Genomic DNA, 19,307 nt, shown 5'->3' with positions numbered 1-19,307 from the left:
TCCAGGCTTAAAATGGACTGTCCATTCTAATCATGGGTTTACTATCACCTCTATTAGAATCACTAGTGCCTGTAACAGCAGCTTTGGGTAAGAAGTGAGCATGTGGGATTTTGAGTCACAAAGCCCTTGGCTTGAATTCTGGGTCTACCAGTTGCCTGCTGAGGGTTTCCCCTCTCAGTCTCCTTGTCTGTGTAATGAGAAGCACTAGGCCCAGGAATATTTATGAGCATTAAATGAGACTGTGTCATAAAGGGCCTAATACAATGTATGAAGGGCTCAATAAATAATTGCTACGATTATTGTGTCATAAAGGGCCTAATACAATGTATGAAGGGCTCAATAAATAATTGCTACGATTATTTTCATATTATCAGTGGATATCACTAATACAAATATAATTAGACTTTCATGGTTATATTTCATCTATTGGAATCTCTGTATCTCTGATTAAATTTTAGATGAAGTAGTTGGTTTGCATTTAAGGGTCACCAAGTACGAAAAGGATCTACCTTTATAGAGAAGGACCATGCAGCCCAGAAAGCTGTGCATCACGAAACAGGCGTGGAGGAAACTCAGCCCCTCGGGTCACCCCACCCTCCTCCAAGCAGGGGGTCCCTGCACAGAAGGCTGAGCAGGGGCGCTCCCCCGACTCACTCATCCCATCCCACCCTCCGGCCCTCCCTCTCCTCTTCTTCTTACTATTCTTTCTGTTGTTGCCTTTGCAACTCTGTGTAGTTGGATCCGAGTTAAACATACATTTGTAAACAGCGATCTCCTCCTCTCATTTTTCTGTAAGCTGACAGGGAAGGCATCTCTGGGGTGACATTTGAGCAGCTGCCTCAAAAATGAGAAGGGACTAGCCATGCAGGGGTAGCACTATCGTTTACTACATTTGGCCTTCTTTGTATTCTCCTTGCATTAAAAACATGCTGAGAATAGGTCTGTGAGCTTTGTCAAAGGGGTCCACTGGCGCCAAAAGGTCAAGAACCCAGGCAGGGAAAGCACTTCGGCTAAAGTGCTGGGAGCCAGGAGTTCATGGCGTAGGTGACTCTGTAAGTCTGCTTTCCCACCTCCTCTGCCAGGAACCTAGCTCATCCCTGGACAAGGGCAGCCCCTGACGTTTTGATCCAGGTGGATTGTGAAGGTGAGGGGGGCCTGGACCAAGGCAGGAGTTAATGTCCTGCTCAGGTGAAGTCCTCAGCCACCTGACCAGGTGGCCTGGAGAAGCAGCTGCCCCCAGCTCGGGGGCCCTAAGTGGAAATGAGTCCTTAATGCCAGCCAGGTCGCGGGACCAGAAGACAAGATGCCTTGAGGAAACTAACGGAAACTTTCCCTCTCTCCCAGGGAATACAATCACCCTCATGAGATGTAGGTTATCATCTGATTTCCCACATTTGGCACACGAGCATATTTTCAGGGCACGCTCTCTGTGGATGCTGAGGGTCACACATGAAAGGAGAGAGGGGTAGAGACAGGGGAACGTTTAAACTGAAATTACTTACAGTAATGCATCCCAACCCCTAAGATATGTTCAGGAGGCTCTTTACAAGCTATGGCACAATTCATCTTAGCTCAAACTTTTTTTTCCCAGAAAACAATACAAGGGGGTGAAGCCCTTAGTAGGCAACTGGTAGACCCGGAATTCAAGCCAAGGGCTTTGTGACTCAAAATCCCACATGCTCACTTCTTACCCAAAGCTGCTGTTACAGGCACTAGTGATTCTAATAGAGGTGATAGTAAACCCATGATTAGAATGGACAGTCCATTTTAAGCCTGGACACCTCCAGGTTAGATATTAAATATGCCATTAAAAATGATCTGAACATATTTTCCCAGATCCTTTACCTTAGGTGTATTTGAAAAATATTATAAATGTATATTATGAAGTAGGTGTATTTGAAAAATATTATAAATGAAACTGTTTTCCCACTTTTACGTCTGACTCATCAGCCATTGACAGCGGCTTCTGACAATAAGGGATTCCTTCTTCCTGTTTCTTTCCCAGAAGAAACCTACAACTAACATTTTGCCAAACAGAACTACACCATTTAAAGACATTCTATTTCAAGTTATTTATTATAAATTAAAATCACTTTAATCATTACTAAATGATCTTGTTTTGTTTATCAAATACCAATATTTTCAGAATGTTGAAACAATAAAACATCGACACTGAAGTTGAAATAGATGAAAGTTTTGCTTGCTTGGTGTCAAACAGGGCTTCTGTTTCCAATGAGAATTCTGCAAACTTACCAGTTATTTTATTTCTCAAAAATCTACCACTTGGGAGCACTTGTGAAGGAAAGTGACCTGAGTCCCCTTGTGGGCTGTAGCAGACCCCTTTCAGCCGAGACAGAGAATGAATGGCCCCTCCCCCCACCCCCAAAAAGCAAATACTTGGTTTTTGGACGAAACCAATTTAATCATTGATGGCTGTTAGTGAAAGAAAAAGCTTTAAAATATTCTAGAGAGTCCAAGGCCCTTTCCAGCACAGTGGGAAAAAAAAAAAGACGGGAGAGAGAGAGAGAAAGACCCCACAGGAACTTGAGGGAGAAGTCAAATCTCAGCTCCTGGGAGTTTGGCATTTAACACCCTTGACTTTTTTTCTCACGTGGGAAGATGAAAAGAAATTTAATCTCAGAAAACCCAGATGGGGTGGTGGGCAAAAGGCCTTGGAAGGGTTTTGCCAGAGTCCATTTCCATAGCAATGGGCTTGAGGTGTCCTTGACAAAGACAGAGGTTTTCACTATAAGATAAACAAGCTATGAGGACCTAGGCCTGAATACTGTCTGTAGAAAATAACACCTTATCAAGACCACCTCCTCCTGCCACAAAGGTTCCTTAATGCTTATATTTGATGACACTGTGGGATACCCAAGTTTAGTTGCAGAGACCATAACTACAATTCATCCTTCAAGAGGTTTTCTCTTTTGTTGCCACAAAACTGAAATTTAAGGGCAACAATTAAAAAGCTCTACAGGATCGAAATCACTATAGCACACAGGCAAAGCGCGAAAGCACCTCAACATTCGTAAGTATTTTAATATTTCATATTATTCCCATTACCCTGGGAAGCCACCGCCCCTCCTCCCTCCTCTAAATTCTTACAGGAGGGAACTCAGCTTAAAGGGAAATCAAAAAGCAAGTGCAGCCTTTAGGTGGAATATTGACAGCTCTGTTGAATGAAAATGCAGTTATATTCTGCTTGTATCAATATCATTTATCATGTCTACAATGTATATATCATTTGCTTAAATACCTAAAAACATCAATTAATTCAACATTTTCTAACCAGCTAAACGCTTCCAAAAACCACCAACTTTTCTACGAACGCTTCAAGGTCTTAGTTATTTCTTCCCCCTTCTTCTGCCACTTCTGTGCTCCATTATATAAATTTTACTTGCTTATGCTTTAAAGCTTTGGCGTGCTCTTTAGGGACGTACCCAAGGCCACTTCATGGGTGTGCAGTCGCCCTTGGTTTAGAGCCCTGTTGACACTGTCTTGAAATTTCTCATAATGTAAACAAGGGGGCCCACATTTTCATTTTGCACCAGCTCTTAAAATTGTGTAGTTGGTTCTGGATATGCCTTGTGAAAGCGTCAGTCAGGGACTGCCCTCACGAGCATCCACGGACCTCTGATTGGATCACCTGGCATTCGAGACGCCCGATGCGTTACCGCCTCTAACACCAGGACAATGACCCCAAGGAGGCTGGATCCACCGGATTACAGCTCCATTCATTCCAGAACATACTGAGAGGGACAGCTTACAAACCACGAAAGCATTTGCAATATCTTCCACCTCAGAGACCAACAACAGACAAACACATTTGACAACTAGAGTAAACACCCCAATCAAAAGTCCAGAGTCACATTATCTTGGTATCATTCTCACTGGGGTTGATAACACTGTACTTTCTGAGTTCTAGTACCATTGTTTTTTCTGAGATTGGGCTGCTTCTTTATCTAGATACATACACTTAACGTGATAATCTGTCTATTTTTTTAGAGCTTTTACTAAGTCAAGGACGTCTATGAGAATCATGATCACTGTCTTCAGTTCCTGGCCTCACGCAGGCTCTTCATTCAACTTCAGTTGGGATTCTCCTCCTTTAAATCACTCAAAATGCCCTAGTCAAGGTCTCCATCCCCAGCGTGCAGCTCACCTGCAGTTTACTGGACCTCATGGTAGCTTTTGTAATCAAGGACCTTTCTCTCTGGTTTAAACCCCTCTTCCTTTGGCCCTGTCATACTGCAGACACCTAGTTCTTCCCTCTGTCACAGCAGCTTGCTGGCCGTCCCTGCCAGTGATCCAGACTCTCCCTATGACCCGATGTCCCAAGGAAAGCAGAAGAGGCCCATCCCCCATACAGGCACATTCTCAGGCGGAAAGCGGGAGGTGTATACTTTCCCCCAAAACTATTTCCAAACACAAGAGAAGTGACATAAAGGATGTCGGGCTGAGGACAGAAACCTCGGTTTTCCACCCCACGTGCCCAGCACTTCCTTGTTCGATATGATTAATCCCCACGTGGATAACAACAGAACAAGGCATCACACGCATGGGAAGTGAACACACTGGGTCCTGGAATGAGTGGAATCTCAACAGTGGCTAAAATAAATCCAGTGTAAGTTTCACAGGGACAGATGCAGGACCTTCCACGCTTCCCCAAACCCACCTGCAAGCACAGTGCAATCTGGGCAAAGACGGAAAAGATGCTCTAGTTCCTGGTGACAGTGACACACAACATGAAAACGGTGCCAGGAGAAAAGTGAACATGACCTAAGGTTGAATTAATAGAAAATGACCCTTGGCATCCACAGATTTGATCCTTATAATTGAACTATGCACAAGATTTACGAAAGTCATTCTGTGCTCAACTGGGCAAAGAGAGGGTTGGAGCAGAGCTTCTCAAACATTTATCAAATCAGCTGGAGATCTTGTTACAAATGCAGATTCTGATTCTGCAGGGCAGGGCTGGGGCTGAGCTACTTCCTGGTTAAGTATCTCCCTGGGGCTGCTGCTTTGACTTCAGCAGATGAAATGGTCTCTTGGGTTTTTTCCAGCTCTAACTCTCTGGGGTTGGCCAATTCAGCCGAGCCCTGGCACAAAGTTCATCAGACTGATGAGTAAGATCACACTTCCTCCAGAGTTTTCTGTCACTATTTAACCAAAACTCCAGATTCCCTGTCCTGCATTTGTTTTGGAGACCTTTGGCAACTATTTTTAGAGGGAATTCGGGACTTTGGTTAAACAAAGTTTTTTGGCTTATTGTAAAGAGGGAAAAAAGGTCAAGGCCTCCAAACTTAAAGATGTAACATACAAACAAGGTCACGTGAGCATCAACCAGGACAATCTATTAAAGCAAACCAGCGTTTTGATTCCTCAGTCCTGTTCTACCCGAGTGATGCTGCCACTGGCTGATTCATCCATGTTGAAAATGATGCTACTGAAGACATGGTGAAATGCCTTGATGATGTTAAATTTTAAAGAAGGCTATGTACCTGCGCTGCCTATTGCTGACAGAGGCCCAGCCCTTTCAGCCTGTCCTGTTCTGATGGTGCTGGTATTCTGACCTGCTGTCTTTTCACACAGGCCTGGAGGGGACTTTACACACGGGGGTGGGGTGGGCCAGAGAGGACAGCACGATATCCATCCCCTGGCTGCCCTGGGACCTTGCCTTTGAGCTTCCGGGGCATGGTCCAGGTCTAGGAGACAGAGGAGAGGAAGTGTTTTCAAAAGAGCCTCTGAGCAAAAACAGGGCCATTCTCAGAAGGTGGGGCCGTCTCCCCATCCTAGCGAGGAAAACAGCTGGAGAGACTTGGGGAAGGTCAAGGACACAGCAGTGCCCTTGAGCCCTCCTCCCCCATCATATTAAATTAAGATTTCTAATATTATTTTTCTTTCATTTTCTGAATTCTTCCCTATATTTTCATTACGATAACAGGGAAAATTTAGTCTATTTCCACACATTAGTAGTGAATCAGAGCCCAGCCTGGACCGCATGAATACGTGACTCTCAAACAGGCCACATTTATATACAACTTCTCTTTTTATTTTTTAAATTGAAGTATAGTTGATTTACAATGTTTCAGGCATACAGCAAAGTGATTCAGTTTTATATATGTTTGTGTGTGTGTGTGTGTGTGTGTGTATTCTTTTTCAGATTCTTTTCCATTATAGGTTATTATAAGATATTGAATATAGTTCCCTGTGCTATATAGTAGGTCCTCGTTTCATATACATCTTCTTTAATACATTTTCTTTTCAAACAAACCAGTAAAAACCAAATAGCCTGTCTCTCCTGCACACTGCAGTAGGATTCACATGTAGGTCCCCCACTTTGAGCAAAGTGCACCTCTTCAACCAATGGACTGTGGACGGGGAGTTCTCTCTGTTTTCGTCCTAAGTGGCACTTTCCATACTTGCCCCTCCCCCTCGGGTCGGCACCTCAGCACAGACCTCCCCCTGCTGACTCTCCAATCCTCTGCCCTTTACACTGGACAAGCTAGCATGGTTAGGAGCCTACTTTGTTTACAGGAGGATGTCAGCCCTTCTTTCAACCTCTGAGATTGGTTCCCCACTGGCCAGTCCAGAATTTCTGTGAGTGCGGCAATTGTTCCCTCCTGGGGGTTGCAATTTCCAGAGCCCTCCCTCACTTGAGTGTCTTGAAACCGAGGATCTAAACTGATTGACTCAAGATGAGCATCCTCTAAACATAAACGGTAACTAGTACAGTATGTGAAATCAACTTTAAGAAACTTCAATATAAAGACAGTGACTTGGTGCATGTGATATCGTGTGTGTGTGTGTGTGTGTGTGTGTGTGTGTGTGTGTGTGTTACTTAGGTTAAACTACCCATTTGCAGCTGGTATTAAAATCAATGATGCATCTCTTGGGGTGGTCAGGGCGTATTCCAATAAGGAAGACTGTCCAGGGTCGGGGCACTCACCATAATGTTCTCTGTCTCCATCAACACCATTACTTTGCTAATTAGCGAGGAAAATGTTTAAAATGGGCTATTAGTAAAATTAGTGGATTGTTAACGGAATCACAAACAACAGAAATAGAATCTCAGGAAGAGAATTTCATGGTAGTCAAGATATTTTTATAAATTAAAATATTTTAGTGGGACTTCTGGTTATGGTAAGTAAAGAGATTGACAAAAACAGTTATATAACTGAACAAAATTTTCAAAAACAGCCATTTCAGGATTCTGAAAATAACCAACAAACAACAAGTTGGGAAGCTTTTCTTTATGAAAGGCTGCTAGGGTTTCAGGTCAGACTGTGAGAGAGAGAGCAGCTTTCTGCCTGGGTCTACTCCATACTCAGCCCCGCTCCCAGGGCAGGGTGAGCCCTGAACACCAGCAGCTTTAGTGCTGGAGACGGACGGCTGACTTGATTTGGAGCAGAGAGTGGAAACAGATGCTCCGTGATGCTGACAAAGTTGTAAACTCAGTAGAAAACAAATGGGGAAACCCTGTAGTTCGGCTAGCTGAGGTTGCCATCCTAGTAGGGGAAGATACAGATGGCCAGACCAGCCAAACACTTAACAGGGGATCCTGGGCACATGGGCATCAAAGAAGGACCAGATCAGCTCTCCATACTTCCCAGGCTTTTTTTATTGAAAAAGAATAAAATAGTTAAGAAAAGATTTAACAAAGGAAATTCAAGACCAAGACACTGAAAACTGTGAAACATTTCTGAGAGAAATTAAATAATATCTAAATGAATGAAGACAGGTTTCTTATTCATAGACAGGAAGACTCAATATTATTCGACAGCACTTCTCCCCAAACTCATCTACAGATTCAATCTAATCCCTATCAAAACCTCAGCTGGCTCTTTTGTAGAAATTGACAAGCTGATACTAATGGAAATGCAAAGGACCTAGAACTATCAAAGCAATTTAGCAAAAGTGAAGTGCGGAATGGCTTAAATCACCCAGTTCAAAACTTACTACAAAGCCAAAGGAATCCAGACAGTGTGATGTTAGCACAGGGAGAGACACGTGGGTCAATAGAACAAAAGAGAGTCCAGAACTATACACTGAAAATCTAGCTGATTCCTTCAAATATTATTTCAGAATTATTTGAATACTGAATTTGAAATTACTTCATTTACAGAAAACTGTCTTATGCACAAATTTTCAGGGAATGTTTGACCACAGAAAACGAGGCACATCTTAACTTAGTCAATTTTAATAATTAAAACTAAACCAACAAGGTTGGAAGCTACTAAAGGCACACTAGATGTTATGCTCATATTTCTAAAGAGAATAGGCCATTCTTTCATTAGTAAAAAGTGATTTTTATCACACAAAAATCCATCTGTGACATAAATTCTGTATGCCTTTGTTCTGTTCCTGAGGAGACCAGGCTGGCTTAGCCCAAAATGCCTGGAGGAGAACAGCTGTTCCCCACTTAAACAACGTCCTCCAAAGGCAGGCAGGTAGAGTTCCTTTAAACAAAAACTCTATATAAAAATGTAACTCCAAGAGCTAGTCAACAAATGCCAACAAGACTGAAGTCAAGGCAAAATAGAGTGTTCTATAGTCACAGTCTTCAAACTAAAAGGAAACACGTTCAGTAGAAATGCAGTGTTTAATCAGAGTTCTCTCTCTGTTTACGGTGACACTATTTTACAGCAATAAGTGGGGTGATATTGGTGGTCCAGGCATTCAGAAACAAAAATCCCTCCAAATTTGAACTGATGGACACACGTAGCCTAGGATTCCTTGGGCACTTCTTGTGCCTGCTTGACTACAGCTCTAGGGGTTCAAGGACCAGTGTGCAGAACTCTAGAAACTCAACAAATACTTACTGAATATGTGAGTTAATGAGCTGTGGGCTTGAGATGCCTAGAAGTCAGTGGCTTCAAATCTAGAAATAAGATTTTGTTAAATATAATCTGGGCTTTAAGCCTTATTCGTCATTCAGTATTATTTCAATTACAAAAACGTAATCCTTTTTTCTCCTTTGTACTGAATTGGTATATGGGGAAAAAAAGGTAAATAATCTCTTCAAGCTGTCAAGCCCCTCCGGATTTCCAGATTCTGTGGCTCTTCTCTCTGTGTATTGGATCCCATCTGCGAGCAGGGAAAGTATCTGGATTTAGTGTTTCTGCTACGAGGTTGTCCCTGGTCATGTGTTTTGGTTCAGAATGTGAGCTTTGGTCCCCAGAATGTTTGACTATCTCCTACCGTAGCTTGGTTACCTGCATTCTTGTTCCCCATCCCTGCATCCTGTCTGGGTACCTGCTAAGGCCTCCCAGCCTTCTCGAGCTGGCATCTGTCCTTTCCCAGCCCATCTCTGCCCAGGAATCATCACTCCGCCTCCTCATTAGGGACTTTCCCAAATCCCAACCGCCTGTCTGTCTGAACCTCTCAATACTATCCATCCTCTGGGTTCCCTCACAGCCCCTGGTGCTTGTCTGAATTGGGACTTTTATTCATTCATCCAACCAATATTTACAGAATCAACACTAAACGCCAGACGCTGTGTAGGTATTAGAATGAAGAACAAAAATCTCTGCCCTCCAGGAGAGACAGGCAAGGTAACAAGCCGTTACAAAATGACGTGCTGGTCAGAGGTGTGCACAGATTGCTATGGCAACAAGCAGGAGGCACACCTGGATGACTGGTGGACCAGAATAAGGCAGTGTCACAGGTGAACCACCATGTCACATCATGGGAAACACGGATGCGTCAGAATGGCCCCAAGAGGGTAAGCAGTGGGAGAAGCAGCTGTGGAGAGGTTGGAGCAGGGCCAGACCACAGAGGGCCTTGTAAGTCCTGCTCAGTAGGGGGAGAAGCCACTGAAACAATTCCACAGGGACGGGATGACCCCATCAGCTTCACGGCCCGTTAACCCCTGGGAGGCTTCAGATGCCAACGGCTTTCTGGGCCCCAGGGAAACTTTTATTGGCCACATTAGACTCATCCCAGCATCTGCAGCCGGCTGGCCATTCCTGCAGAACCTGCCCCAACCCAGCAGATGGGCCGGGTCCAGATTCCAGCTCCATCAGTCTGGGGTTAGTCAAGTGCAGCACCCTCCAGTACCGTTAAGCCTTTAGTTGGGAGCTGGTCTGCAGGTCAGTGTAGGTGGGTTGTGGGTGTGTGTGGTGTGTCTGTGGTGTGTCTGGTGTGTGTCTGGTGTGTGTATGGTGTGTGTCTGTGGTGTGTGTGTGGTGTGTGTGGTGTGTGTGTGGTGTGTGTCTGTGGTGTGTCTGGTGTGTGTGTGGTGTGTGTCTGTTGTGTGTGGTGTGTGTCTGTGATGTGTGTCTGGTGTGTGTCTGGTGTGTGTGGTGTGTTTGGTGTGTGTGTGGTGTGTGTGTGGTGTGTGTGGTATGTGTCTGTGGTGTGTGTGTCTGTTGTGTGTGGTGTGTGTGTGGTGTGTGTGGTGTGGGGTATGGTGTGTGTTAGGGATGTAGAAGGAAGAAAGGCTCTTATTTTGCTGTCGGAGCTTGAAGGGAAGTCATAAGCCAAACACTGAAAAAACCTTCTAACATGCAAATGACCAGGCCCCACCCCAGACCACATAAATTGTAGTCCCTGAGGCAGGGGCCCTGGGCATTCATGTGATTAAAATCTAACGAGCAGCCCAGACAGAGAATTTCTGAATTAACTGTACCTGCTCTCCACGAGCACAGAAGAGCTGGCCAAGCAGGTGAGCTTCGAGGCCCCCTGAGACAAAGGGCGTCTGGAGGAGTAGATGTCACCCAGCAGGGGGTTTGGTGAGGAAGCTAACGCAGGGCACTCGCTGCCCCTCCCCTCTGCCCTTCCCTCCCCTCCACGGGGCCTGCTTGCTGCAACCTGAACTTATGTGACTGGGGGCAAGCAAAATATACATGCTATCTTCCACCTGTGCTACCTGAATCCCCTCAACCATGATTTCTCATGGAGAACATTTCTTTCTAGCTATGCACTTGGACTTCCTCAAAAACAATTCCATCAAGAATGTCCATAGTAGAATCATAATGAGGAAAGCGGCTGAGAACGAGGACCTCAGGACACACCCCGACTCGGGGCCTGGAAGGTCGAGGGTCCACTACACGTTCGGTGCATGAAACTGAGCAAGTAAGTGAATGAGCAAATACGGGGAAAAATCTAGAAACACGGACTAGAAATGACAACGATCCCACAAGAAAACATTATTCCCTACCCCAAGAAGGTATCAAGGATTTAAAATGCCCACTGCCTTACAAGAAGAGCAGGGGGAACTCCCAAAGACATCTCACCACGTTCATGGATATCTCGAACTCTCCCCACCCCAAACTTCTAGAATGAACAACAGTGCAGCCATGAAGCCAGGGCAGAGTTGTAAAGAGTTGGGAAAACCAGATCACGTACAAAAACAAAGACAGACATGCCTGAATTGGAGATTCAGAAGGAAGGGGCTGAAGGATGGACAGTGGGAATTTTGAGGATGGGGAAAGAGTGCTAGCCCACCACAGGACAGAGCAACAGGGACAGAAAGTACACCAAGTGGCAAAGATAGTTCTGGAAACAACTATCTAAACTAGAAACCCAAAAGGCTCAGCTTGAAGGCCGGTTGGAAAATTCCTTCCGCCTCTGGTATCCAGATAGGAATAAGGTTTCCTGAAACAGATTCTAGATCCTACTCAGACCTGTGGAATCCTAATTCCCTCCAGTGGTACGAAATCTAGGAAGCTGGAGGACCTCCTGCCCCGAGAGGAGCTGGGCTCAGGGCTGGGTTTGCGATCCAGGGGCTGGGTAAGGGTTTCATCGTTGTTAAGGCAACCCCGTTGCCTCTGCGGGGGGGCTGGGGGGCGGTTTGTTGGCGTTACTGCCCTCTCACCGCCTAGGGCTCAGGTCCCAGCACTAGAACCTGTGCCCCCAAGTTATCTGTGTGTGGAAAGAAATGCGGGGAGCTAAGGTTTTGCTCTTTGAAAGAAAAACGTCCCCTCTTTTTGACCTTGATCGATGGCATTCTGGGCAAGCCATCCACAAGAGGACCAGATGGCAACTCTGGCTGGATGGGAACCCCGACTGATCACAAAAGACGATGCAAGTTCAAAAACGGCCATAGAGGCCATAAAAACAAGTCTGCCCTGGGGCGGGGACCAACTGGCCATGGGGGAGCGGCTGAGGCTTCAGGTAGAGAGTGGGGATGCCACTCAGGTGAGGGAGTCACGGGAACCAATCACACAGCCCGAAGTCAACACCTGACTTTCCGAATCTGCGGGGATGACGGACGGCTGCGGCCAGTGGGTGAAGCCCGGGCGCGCGGGACGAAGACAGTGGTTAAGGAGCGCCCGTCTCACCGCCATGCGGGACGAGGTTGGGTGAGCGGGCGGTGCCACCAGAGACTTATTCCAAGTGGCTGGTGATAGCCGTCTGGACAGACAGTGACCACCTGCAGTGTGACAAAGAGCAACAAAGGCAAAGAAAAAAAAGGAAAGAAAAAATCAGGGACCTTCTTAAAGGAAGAAACAAAAACGCAGAGGGATGATTTAGATAGCGGGAATACAAAAAAAGAAAAGAAAGAAAAGGAAGATGAGACCAAGGCGACCGACAGAATGCCATAAACTGGGAAAAATAGGGAAAGAAGTCATTGGAGCGGGAAAGAATTCCTGTGCTGGGCCTGAGATAACAAGATAATCGCTTTTAGTGAGTAAAATCCTGCCGTTACAAAGAGGTTGGAAGACATTTAAAAGTGGGGTGTACAATAATCAGCATCGTGGAGTGAGGTTTTTCTCCTTTCTGAATGTCCCCTCGTAACTAAAAACGATCTGCTAAACTTGAGCATCTTTTACATTGTTGTAAAGAGTTTCCTGAGGTTCTGGCAGGAAATTAGGGAGCAATGCAACAAAATGCAGGAAATCCTTCAGGGAATGGGAAAAGATGGCACTTTCCATAAATACTCATGGAGCTAAATCTGACATTCCCATCAGCAAGGCAGGAGGTTCTCTGGCACAAGAACCGGAGTCATGCTGCCTGCTGGGCCAGCAGCTCCGACTTCAAAGATAAGTTCAGGAATGAAGAGATTCAGACTCCAAATGGCTGAATCAAAAAAGGGAAAAAATGCACACACACGCTGAATTCAGCATCTGATGTGTTTCCACAGCATCGTTTCTGGATTAACCTCTGAGGTAAATGCTTACCTAGGCAACAATGTTATCCACCACGCTGGTGTGGAATCTCAGTGTTTCCATTGTCTGTCTCCTGCCCCTAAGCAAGACACAAAATCACTGGGAACAGGTTACCCCAAAGAAAGCTCTCCGGATCCAGCCTTGAGAAAACAAAGACGCTGGTGGCAAGCATCTGTGCCGTGAAATGGTTACTCTGAGCGCTGTCACCTCAGTACAAAGGACATGAAGATGCAATGAACCCAGCTGGAGTGCGGCATTTTACATTGACATAGCTCCCTGGCAGGCATGTCCCAACAGAACCCAAGTTCACGAACTTACCTAAATTACTTCTATAAAGGAGCTTTTTCTCCTCATTAATTTTGAAATGCATTTATTTACTCAACTGTCCATGGATACACGCTAGGATTTTAGAAATAAAACAAGTAAAATAATTATTTGCAAGCACGTAAATAAGCTACATACATCCTTCTTAGGAGACTATAGTTTATCTTGTTCATCCAAACATTTCTGAGGAATATCAGTGACAGGTTCAGCTAAGGTCTCAGAGCAAGAGTTCTCTCTGGTTATCTCCACTGAACTTTGTATTCAAGGCACAGGCTTAACTTTATTCATCAGGAATTATTTTTAATATTTAAGTTTTTCTGTGTCAGCCATTGTCATTCCAGTAATAAATCATACTTTTTGGAAAAATAAATAACACACTATCCTTAACTTCTGATAGAGTTATTCTTAAACTTAACCTCTCTACATCATAAATCGTCTAAATATATTTTTTAAAAATTATTTACGGCTTCAGGAATAGCTTATTAATGCTACATAAGCAATACTTTCAGAAGGACTACAGGGTCATGAAAGCAATCAATGAGCTAGTTTTTACATTCCAAAAGATCTAGGAAACAAGGCTCTAATACCGTCTGTCAAAGGCCACGTTGAAAGGGACACGTTGGAAAGTGAAAAGTCAGTAAGTGTAGACATTGATTAAGTGATGCATTTAACATCCGGCAGCAGGGATATTAAAGAAATAGTATGAAGGAAGGGCAGTGGATATAGGAAGAGTGTTTCCTGTTTTATCAGGAGATAACTAGTACCTTTCTTATACTATTAGGAAGTGCTAGGGAGGAAGCAGGTTCTAGGAAGTAGCTTGCTTTTAAGAGTTACATGAAGAAACATCTAAGGAAAGATACTCAAGAAACTAAAAATCGTTAGTTGCCTCAAAAGTAGATGACTTAACCTTTTCTATATACCCTTTGGCATCTTTTGAACTTTGTACCATGGGCATGGATTACCTATTCAAAAATAGTTTTTAAAGTTACTCGATTCGTGAATAAAGATATTAGTCTCAATGTGGCTCAGCCAAGACAGGTGGTTATTAACCACCAGGAACATTGCACAGCGATGGACACCCAGATGGGAATAAAACAGCCCCTGTCCTCAGGAAGCCCAGGCCAGTGGGTGAGACAGAGCAGTGAGCCACTTGCTTAGGCCACCAGGATAAGGACAACAATAGCGCTAAGGGACCAGAGCACCAGGAGTCCAGGGAAGGGCACATCATAAATACTTCACCAATGACGGGACCGGGAAGGTTTCTGGGGGTTTTAGACCGCAAATGGGAGGCTTGTCCAGCACTGAATAGCCCATGTGCCTGGCATCGCTGGTCAGCTATGAACAAGGGCACGTTCGTCCCCAGGTAACACCCTGAGCTCTGGGCCAGCAGGCCAGCTGGGTCCCAGCCTCCTCCTTTAGCCCCATGGGATTCTCCAATGTCATTTTGCGTGTCCGTGTTATGAAGTCAGGAGTTTGAGAGGCGTTAGTCCAAGCCTCTTAGGGTGGTGCTTCTAGAAAAATCATGGTGATGGTGGTGCTGAAGATGGAGAGGAGAGGAAGAGGGAGGCCCAATGAGAGAATCGTCACAATATTTCATGGGAAAGACAAACAGTTCCTGAGCCTAGTCAGCAGTGGGGACAAAAATGGGAGATGGATTGCACAGAGTTTCAAGAGGTAAAATCAACAAGTTTTAACGCCCAAATGAATGTGGGTCCAGGATGGTGAGGACGCACCGCAAGCGGGACAGTTAGACCATCGCCATGGACTGCGTGTCTATGATGCTGATATCCCCAAGGCTGGGCCAATTTTCTCCCTGTGTTACTGAATCACATCAGTTCTCTGCATTTCACAGATCCAGAGGTGCTGAGAAACTTAACCAACATCACGGCTCATCAAAGTGACAGGTCTGGCATTTGAGCCCAAGACTACTTGATTCCAAACCCAGACTCCAAATTCCAGAGAATATAGCTGGGAAGAGGGCCTCCCAATAGTTCTGTGCAAAATAGTAATAATGATGCTTAGATAATGCTTATTGAGGGCTGATCCTGGGTTAGGCACTGTTCTAAGAACTTATCTTGCATTCTTTCATTTCATCATGAACAGCCTCTCCAGGGAGGCACCATTACTACTCCCATTTACAGATGGTGAAACCAAAGCACAGAGAGGTTAAGTAACTTGCCCAATTTCCCACAGCTTGTAAAGCCAAAAAGTAAAACACCTAAAGCTTAAAGGCATATCTTGTCATTTCTCCATAAAAACCCACTGTAGATGATAATGAATATCTGTAGGAACTTATGAATGAATTATTCTAAAATTGTAGGGTGTCTCAAGGAAGATTACCTTGAAATAAGTGGTCATATAACATTTTACAACACTCGTGATTCTAAGAGTAGCACAAGACACTATGGAACAGCATGTGTTTATTTCATATCTTTGCTGCATTTGAACTCTCGATCGTGCTATATTAACTACAGATGTAGGCTTTATATTAATGTCTGGAAAAGTGGAAGAGAAAAAAGGAATGGGCCAAAGTCTGGGATACGTAGGAAGTGGGCAGTGATGTTTTTATTATACAATCCTTGTTTCCAACTACTAAAATCAGTATTTTTCTTGGCCCTCACTTGGGGAATACAGCTACAGGAAAGAAAAATGAACCTTTGAAAGCCATTCAGGCACACACTTCACTGGGGAGCACATACACGCTAAATTTGAATGCTACATCATTTATGAGAATGAAGTAAATTTCCTCTAGTCATAGAATAGATTTTTTCCTCTATCCTTGGAATTGTCTATTTTTACTAAGGAAAAAAAAAAAAAAACACAGTTCAAAACAGGAGTTGCTGAGCTGACCTGTGAAGCAACTATAATCCATGTAATTGCCAGCTGTGGATGAAACACAACATTATTGTTAGAAATATACCACCTAGTATTTTATACTTAGGAATAGCTCACTTTACACAGGTTACATCTCAAAGGAACTGAGCTATTGGGTCACATACCATGAAATGTAAAGTAATCCAGAGAGGCTGTGAAATGATAGAGAATTCCTAATAATCTGAATGCTACAGGATGATTGTTTTAAAAAATATAAGCACCAGATAACTAACTAACTCACTGATGATGCTAGTCAGAATTATTTTATTATTATATTATGACCAGATTACACCATTTCACTAGTCATTCATGCTATATATATGGGGACCCAACTTATTTTTTAAAAAGTCAAAACTCCCTTAAAGGTGCCTGTTAGGAAGGGTAATGGTTGTGGGGTGAGGACTGAAAATCTGGAAGGTAGTGTGAAAGATTCAAAGGCTCCCACGCAGTGGGTGGTTTTCCGCAGCATCTTAAAGCAGGAAAGCCCCACGCGGTCCCACTTTCTCCAAACACCATTCACAGCCGCCCAGGCCAAGTGCTGAGCCCAGAGGGGCGCGGAAAACACTCAGGGCATCTCCCCAGTCCAGGACTTTCAATTTCTTAGAACAAGGAAGCTGCGTCCAGCTGTTCTCCCTCCACCCTGTGGGAAACCAGGCTTTTCACTGTCAGCAACCCGAGAGAAAGGCGTTCAGCTCGAAGAGTCCAAGCCCGCTCTCCCGCAAGGCCGGCCCCTTTCTTCCCGGGATAAGTATGTAAATTCCCTGCATCCCAGCCCCCGCCTTGCGCAGAGCGGACGCTCAGCCATTCAAAGCGTGTCGCCCGCTCCAGTCCAGCGCTTCCACCACGAATGCGCCAATGAATGGGACGGGCTGCAGAGTTCACAGCTCAGCACGGTGCCAAACACCCATCTTTCCCACGGGGTATTGCGCGTTCTGCCTGCCTACTTTTTTTTTTTTTTTTTTTGAGTTTAGTTGCTTTACAATGTTGTGTTATTTTCTACTGTACAGAAAAGTAAATCAGCTATACGTATACATATATCCCCTCTTTTTTGGAGTTCCTTCCCTTTTAGGTCACCACAGAGCATTGAGTAGAGTTCCCTGTGCTATACAGTCGGTTCTCATTAGTTACCTGTTTTATATATAGTAGTGTATTGGCATATATACACCGCCTACCTACTTTTGACCTGTATTTTCCTCCGTTTTTAATGACACGTGTATTTGTGGGAGCATGCCCGCGGTCACGTATTGCATACATTAAGACGTTTTCAACAAATATTTGTGAACGCCTAGCCAACAGCCGGCGCCGGGAAGACTTAGCCTCTGGGGAGAGCGGGCACGGTGTTGTCCACAGAAACCGGAGGGGGGTTTCCCTTTCTCTGGGGCATTGACAGAAGCTTTGAAAGTTCGCTTCGGGTTTCTGTTCTTCGCCAACCTTGCCCCGCGAGTCAGCGTGCTCGCGCAGCCAACCAGCGTCCAAGTCCCCCTTCGCTCCCGCTCCCTCACCCCGAAGTGACCACCGCCTGTGCTGCGAGGGAACGGCCGGTTCGGCCACTTCGGGGCCTGCACCCAGAGCGGCCGGGAGGCGCGGCCGAGCCCTGCACGCCGCCCGTGGCCGGTTCCCACGTCCGCTCCTCCCCGCCCACTCCCCGCGCGCCGGCCCGCCCCGAGTGGCCAGGGTACCGCCCCCTTTCCCGGCCGCGGACCACCAGCTTTCCGCCGCCGGACGGTGGCGGGGACTCTGTGGGTGCCTTTCCCATTCATTCTCCGCCCACCCGCCGCAGCCCCGACCGAGAGCCGGGCCAGCGCGGCTCTCCATAGGGGCTCCCGGGTCGCCAAGCCTGACCCGGGGACTCAGAGCCCGAGGAGGGGAAGCCCGAGGCGCGGATGAGGGAGCTGCGTCAGTCAGGGGTGCTCCCCCAGCCCTCTCCCCCGCGGCCGGGCGACTTTTCCAGGGGCCGCGCGGGAGACCCACGTGTCTGAAACCCGGTCGGGGGTGAACGCGGATGCGCGCACCGACCTCAGGCGCGGCCGGGCGTGGGGCTTTGTCCCGTAGCCTCCCGCCCGCCAGGGAACCGGGACGCGACCCGGGCTCACCTCTCTGCTGGCCCTGCGCGGCGACCCAGAGCAGCGAGGCCAGGAGCGCCAGCCCCGCGCCGCCGCCACGCATCTCGTCTCTGCCGCTCGGGTGGCTCCGGGGAGAAAGCCGCGACCGCGCGCGAGGACTCGGCGGAGCGCGAGCCTGCGCTGCCCGCCGGCCCCTCGGACACACCCCCGCCGACCTCCGCCGTGCCCGGCCCCGCCCCACGGCCGTCGCCAGAGACCCCTCCCCCTGGAGTCCTCCTCCCCCTGCCCGGAGACCCCTCCCCAAGGAGACCTCCCGCCCACTCCGAGAGCCCTCCCCATGGAGGCTCCTCCCCCCCGCCCCGAGAGCTTTCCTCCCCCTCTCCGGAGACCCCTCCCCACAGAGACTCCCTCACCCCCAAGGCTCCTCCCCCCGAGGACCCCGCGCTCGGCCCGCGGGCCCCGCCAGAGCCATCCCCCAGCTCGGGGGGTGGCGTGGGGGTCGATCCGCTGCAGCCGCGGGCTCCGAGTTGGGGGGCGGGCGGAGAAAAGTGGGATGGAGGGGGTGGGGGGGAGTTCTGCCGAAGTAGGCCGGGGCGGAGGGATCCGAGAAAGTATTTGGCCTGTTGACCTTTCCCGCCCCAACGCGGCCCTGCAGCCGAGTCCGAGGCCGGGCCCCCGCGCCGCCGCCGGCGGGCCCGCCGCTCCTCCAGCCCGCGCCCGAGGGGCCCCGGCCTCGCCCCGAGGATGGGACCCCGGGGCTACTGACCGGCGCCCCTGTCCCCCAGGGGATGGTGACCCGGGCCTGGCCGAGAGCCTCACCTCCCAGGAAGGGACTCTCTGGGGCTTTTAGCTGCCAGCCTCCCTGCTCTGCTGTTGGCAAAGGATTTTGTGAAGATTTTTCTGAAAATTGTAATTTGTTTCCCACTTTGCC

At 47.0% G+C, this 19,307-nt stretch overlaps 1 protein-coding gene across 1 annotated transcript in view; it reads right to left on the bottom strand.

The window, feature by feature from the left end:
• Positions 1-18,479, bottom strand: part of LAMA1 (laminin subunit alpha 1) — a 149,815-nt gene extending 131,336 nt beyond the window's left edge. The window contains exon 1 of the mRNA XM_036874290.1: positions 18,407-18,479. Coding sequence (XP_036730185.1) covers positions 18,407-18,479 — 73 coding nt within the window. The remainder of the gene's footprint in view (positions 1-18,406) is intronic.
• Positions 18,480-19,307: the final 828 nt, after the last annotated feature.

The sequence above is a fragment of the Balaenoptera musculus genome, chromosome 14 (assembly GCF_009873245.2).
Source record: "Balaenoptera musculus isolate JJ_BM4_2016_0621 chromosome 14, mBalMus1.pri.v3, whole genome shotgun sequence".
Classification (NCBI taxonomy): Eukaryota; Metazoa; Chordata; class Mammalia; order Artiodactyla; family Balaenopteridae; genus Balaenoptera; species Balaenoptera musculus.
Note: the sequence above shows the minus strand (reverse complement) of the source record. Positions and strands in the feature narration are given on the sequence as shown.